Raw genomic sequence first — 6,303 nt, 5'->3', positions numbered from 1 at the left:
TTCATTATACAAACAGAATAATTATATTGGATAACTTTGACATCATCTATTGTATTACCATGAGAAGCATTTCACGTCTGCTGGCAATATATCATATGTTGTACTACAGATTAAACAGCTTACCAGGTTTAATATTAAAACCTCGTCAATCATATCTATGTTATTTCATGATAAAAATAATCATTAGTGTAACAAAACGGTTATGTATATACAAGTCGTATGCAGCTATCATTGATGTAGAAGATGTATGTTCGTATAATGTTAAACATACAGACAGACGTAGCCGGTGTTACGTATTCACGGAACCTGATCTGACTACTGTAAAAATATTTAAATCATAGGTAACAGGTGGTCCATAACCAAAGAAAAATGTTAAGACATGCCATACGAACTAATTTTTTCGTCAAGTTTGTAATAATTTTGTTCATCGCAGGTATGGAGACAGGTACATCATACCTTCATTATGCATGACTGGGCGCCTCCATAGAATTCGGAAGTAGCCTTTTGCTGCTCTACGGCGAGGTGAAGATTTAATTGTTGTAAATTTAGGAGGACGATAAAGCTACAACAAAAGAATTTAAAAACTAATTTATCAGTATACATCGTTTTCTTAGAAATTGTATGCATACTTTTGTTCTTACAATAACTAACAACATCAAATACAACAATATCATATGGCAATGATAGCAGGTAAGTGTCAAGGGAATCTAACGTGTGGAAGTTGAGAAGTTTAAAGCAGTACGTTGTTTCCGCTACTACTTGATAATCAGTTCTATCCATGCAATCGGGGAAAAAAAATCGGAATCATTTTTTTCCTTCATTTCTTTTCTTTACAATATCTCATTTTCCCCTTAACTGTTTTTATCTTTTATCTCGTGTTTAGCTCCGAATGTAGGAATTCATTCTTATGACACTCACAGTAGTCACAGGAACTCAAATTCAACTTCTTATCTCACCAATATTACTAGAAAATATAAGTCACTATAGTGTTGTGCCACTCTGCGGATCGCCTTTCGTTATCGAGCAAGAAGTTAACCAACAAGAGGCTATCATTACACCCCTCCTCCCTACAAGCATTTTCAGCTTCGTGTTTTTACCTTAAGACGAAAACTGAAGAGCAAGGACCTTGATTATCTTATGGTCCTTCCTTCATTGAATTTTGCAGATGTAGAATCTCACCTGAATGACCTTGCGCATCTCATCTTCCCTACGTTTCTCGTTTTGAATACGTCTTTCCTCTTCCCTTTCCCTTTGTCTTTCTTCGTAGCTGCGGTGCGTTTCTCCGTCTTTTCTAAATTCTTCCTGTTTCTTACGTTTCTTCTCTCTTTTTTTTCTATCGCTTTCGTTATCCCTACGGCGTTGTTCTTCTTCTGCTCTCTTTCTTTCGTTTTCCCATCTCTCTTCTTCTGCTCTCTTTCTTTCGTTTTCCCATCTCTCTTCTTCTGCCCTCTTTCTTTCGTTTTCTAATCTCTCTTCTTCTGCCCTCTTTCTTTCGTTTTCCCATCTCTCTTCTTCTGCTCTCTTTCTTTCGTTTTTCTTTTTTTCTTCTTTATCTATTTGTTTTTTCGGTGTCCCTTCTCCTTCTCTGGTGCTTTTTTTGTCAATCTTGTTTAAGAAAAAAAGGAAAATGTCATAAAATAATGCCTCAAAGGTAGCGATGTAAACGTTTCCCCTGCATTATTAATCTTAAATCAAGCTAGTATTTGGTTTATTTTGCAATGCGAATATACTTTTGTCCACTGACTGTTGACTAGAACTTCATAACAAGATCAGAAACTTACTCAATAGTGTAATTTATATTCAATAAGCATGATAACTGGGTTGACAAACATATCCATGACAAGTTATTATTTAACTGATGCGAATTGTGTCTGTCTTATCTGAAAAGTTATTGCTTAAACCTGAACGAAAATGCATTAATTAATGTCTTTATTGAAGGCCATAAGCGAAGATAAAATAACACAAGATAATCAACTGATAATAACGATGTTGTCACATCTTTCACAGCTGTATGATGTACTTTACTTCATCGTTTGGCTCAACACTATCTAACTCTAAATTATTAAAAGGTTCTACTTATTTGTGTGGTAGGTAGTAGACACTGCAGGCGGACTTTAAGTCCACTGGATTTGCCCTAACCTGCATGCCACGTTTTAATTCATTAGAATAGTATCGTGGTTCAGAATAAAAACATGTACTTGACGCTGTTCTAAGTTTATCTAGTATATGAAATTTACGAAATTTATCTAATTATGGGGCTGCTGTCCGCCTCAACCTATCAACCCCTAATCCCTGTTTTGCACCTTTCTGAACTCTTTCTGATGACATATACAACTTTTCTAAGTATCAAAATATATTTCCTAGGGTCAGCTTGGACATGCGAAATTCATGGAAATATCCTTTGCTAAGCGCATGATCGAACTAATGTTTATTAAATCGATCTAGCTAGATCAATATGTATGTTTTACTATGATGAAATGAGACCTACAATATGAGAACATCAGAAGCACCTTTTGTTATTTAATGTTATAGTAATAAACAATATTTGAAAATCTAACTTGGGCTAGATATCCCTCTAATTACTTATCTGGTGTCGTTTACATTCTACTTTTTAATGCCATGACGCCAAGATATCAATAGTGACACAAACATAGGTTGGATGATATTTTGACATATGACATAACGTTTAAACCTATGGAGTTTGCAGGCAAACCATAGTTTTTATATTAGTCCATCTTCTAGATGAAATGCATAATTACCATAATCCCATTGTTAAGACTAATGATGACACTGTCGTCACGGAGAAAACACCTCAGTGGTATACATAGCTCTGATCCAGTAGAAGCAATGTGTTCTGGGCCCGAAAGAGGTGTGATAGGACCGCTGAAATTGTTAAAACCCCATCCTTTTAGATTTGATGCAAATACCATATATCATGTTTTTGTTATAAATCAATGTTTAAGACAAGAATTACTTGGATTGGTCAAGATTTGCATGGCGGATATGATCGATGATGCAGAAGACATTCATCCTAAACACGTGGTCTTGCTCTGCTTGTACTTTTTCAGGAGCCTCCGTGCAAAGCTTTACTTTATACTTTGCCCTAGTGAGTTGTCAACATTGTATTTTCACAAAAATGCAAATAGCATGTGTGCCTTCATAGAACCCTGATATGTTGCAAACATGATTTGACTGTAAACTATGAAAGTCAAATTTTTTCAAAAGTTCACTCAAATATGTCCCTTTTTACCTGAAAACATTACTATTCAACAGGAGAGAGAGGAAACATCTGGTAACTAACATTACATGTTGCAATCAGACTGTAAACTAAATCAGAAGTGAATAGAAGCAGACATCAATATTACGTAGGCTTTCCTCAAAGTCGTTAAAATTAAAATATTAACAAAAGAATGATTGACACGGAGACTCCTGAAAAATATACAAGGTGTTACGAAAGAGTAGGATTCCTTTGCTTCATCGACACACACCATGTAGATCATGAACAATCCAGGTAGTAATGTTACATTTAAAAAAAAGCAAGTTCTTCAACAACGGAACCAACAGGCAAACTCACGAGCATCAAATACATGCAGCACATATCACACAAAGAAATATAATATATCTCGATGAAATCACTATGTCGGGTGTAAAACTGCATATCTTGAAACCCTGTGTTATAGGCTTGTCTGTCAGTTGACGACATCTTGAACAGAAATTGTGATATTGGATACAGGTCCTTAAATATCGAATCAACTGAGACATGTAAACATCAAACTGAAAATGCAAGTTTACTGCTATTCAAAAATGGAAAATTCACAATGTGGAAATTGAAATAACCGTGTTTATCAAACAGCTTGTTGTAAAGCTGCCCATATATTTGTTGTCGGAAAAGATTGAGATAAACGGCTGATGTAGAAATGTAGAAGAGCCTGTCACGTCCTTGATTTCCAAATCTGTATGGAGTATACGAACGACGTGGTCAATAGATATTACGTTCTTAAATTTCAAGACGTCATCAATAAGTCTAAAAGTGAAGGAACTTAACAAGGTCTTTGTCATCTTTTTTTGATAAATTCAGCCTCGTATGAAAAAAAAATACGTCAGCCAACAGAGAGACACAGTTAGTCCCCATAGGTTTGCCAATAGCTTTTTTGAAGATCTTACCACCAAACTCGAGAAAGATATTTACTGGCATGTTAATGTTCTATATGAAAGTGGTTATCACATTTACTGGCAAGTTAATGCTCTCTTTGACAGTTGTTATAAATGTATTGACAATTGGTTAATATACTGTTTTGCAGTTGTTATCACATTTACTGACAGGTTACGATCTTATAAATGACTTTTGATAAAAATGTTTGAAGCTCCTTGATTAATTTTTTTCGTTGAAATTGTTTTCCTGTTTTATATTTCATTCATTTAATTCCGTTTTATTTATGATTCTACTTTTCAATGTTAACTTGTTGAGTAAACATTAAGAGGCACCATAACCGCAGAACAACACGTATCTATAGAAAAGTGGGTCAAATAATACTTACTCAATATGAACACTGCTGGGAGGCTGATCATTGAGTTGGCCACAAGTAAGGAGGAAAAGAGAAAGACAATAGCATGGTACAGCCATCATGTAATTAATAACAGTATCAATCAAGAGTAATAATGAATTACACCGTATAATAATGTTATAAATAGTGACAAGGTGATGAAATTCTGTATCATTATGTACGAACTGACATAGAGGGATAACGTATGCGTGTTACTCTTTGCAACTTTATCCGAATTATCTCTCTTGATAAGCTTCCATTCATCCCATCCTTTATTCTCCAAATGACTTTGCAGATAAACTTTCTTCATCCTATTTTCCATTATCTATTACTTTGCAGATAAACTTTCATTCGTCCTACTTTCCATTATCTATCACTTTGGATGTAAACTTTCAGTACTGAATTTTCTTTATTTTCTGTGTAACTTTTCAGCTAACTGTTTTAATTACATCTGTCTTTGTATTTCTACACTTGATCCTTCTGATATACAACGATATTCTCCGTTTTACTTTTTGCCTATGATCACATTTAAGCTCCGTTTCCTATACCTCCACACTTGACATTGCATATACATATAACCATACATATCCTTTATTTTGTGTGTCACTGTAACTGTCTTGAAATACTTAAGACATGTTTAACGCAAATACTTTGCATAGAAGACATAAGATTTAAATTAATGTCACCAACTCGCGTTGAATGGTAATCAACTTTGTATTAATATTCTCTCATCTAAGATCATATCAAAATCTCATTTTATACTATTTATTACATACCAATGTTGTAACAAAGATATCATTGATCGTAAAAAGATTTTTTTCAGATATTTGATTGAGCTTCTTTGCACCAGATCCATCATTATACAACACTGAATCAGACCAAGGTTACTTCTGAGAAAATATATAATCTGCATAGTTGTTCTTGTCTCTGGATCAGGTACATTTGTACCGTAAACTACATTAATACCAGTTCTTTCTTTGATCTAATTTGTTTAATAATGCAAAATCCATATATATATTTGTATTATATAATTACATTGATGAAAATAATCAATTCAAGAAAATATTTTTCTGCGATGGAAAATGTTCTTGAAATAATGTATTTTATTGTACAAAGACTTACGGATGGTAATGGTGAATTTCCCATAGGAGATGGTGTTACATCTACTGTTTTTTCCGTCGGTACATCTGGTTTGTCTGGAATTGGAGTCCGTGGTGATGATGGCCCTGGTGAGATCCTTTCTGTTACACTTGATCGCTGACAAGCCAACGCACCACATTGCAATTTGTGCATCTCAATTATGGCCTGTAATGCATGGCAATGTTCAAAGTATGTCATCATTTTGTAAGACAACAGTCAAAAATAGTGACATCATTATACAGGACAAAAAAATGAAAATTCCGACACATCTTCTAGTTTTCCTGAACAGGATGTGGTATTTGCTGAATCAATTGTATGAAAAGATACAGATATAAAAACCGTACCTGACAACCATTGTTGGTAGTTGTTTCCGTGTTGTTTCCAGTCTCAGTCTCGTATTGGATTTCTTTGGAGATTCGGCCATCCTCCCCATTTCTGTAAGAACGTGGCATACCTTTGCTAATACCCAATATGTTTCACGCTAGTAATAGGCTGTGATTCAATACAGCTTACACAAATTAAAGCACTGGTGTATGACTAGTCTTCTCCATCCTTGTGATTAGATGGGTAGGGTGACCAAAGTCATGAAATGTTAAAAAAAAACTAATAAAATAATATT

General features: G+C 34.4%; 1 protein-coding gene across 1 annotated transcript; it reads right to left on the bottom strand.

Moving 5' to 3' along the window:
- Window positions 1-424: 424 nt before the first annotated feature.
- Window positions 425-5,885, bottom strand: LOC132549133 (capping protein inhibiting regulator of actin dynamics-like). The gene is made up of 3 exons (XM_060213055.1): window positions 5,667-5,885; window positions 1,180-1,605; window positions 425-562 (listed from the first exon to the last, which is right to left on the bottom strand). Exons 1-3 carry the CDS (start codon window positions 5,883-5,885, stop codon window positions 425-427), a joined length of 783 nt encoding a protein of 260 aa, XP_060069038.1.
- Between the last annotated feature and the right edge of the window lie 418 nt (window positions 5,886-6,303).

The sequence above is a fragment of the Ylistrum balloti genome, unplaced genomic scaffold (assembly GCF_031769215.1).
Source record: "Ylistrum balloti isolate Yb309-2 unplaced genomic scaffold, AGI_CSIRO_Ybal_v1 Utg370042, whole genome shotgun sequence".
NCBI lineage: Eukaryota > Metazoa > Mollusca > Bivalvia > Pectinida > Pectinidae > Ylistrum > Ylistrum balloti.
The sequence above is the reverse complement of the archived record's forward strand: the minus strand, read 5'-3'. Positions and strand labels throughout refer to the sequence as shown.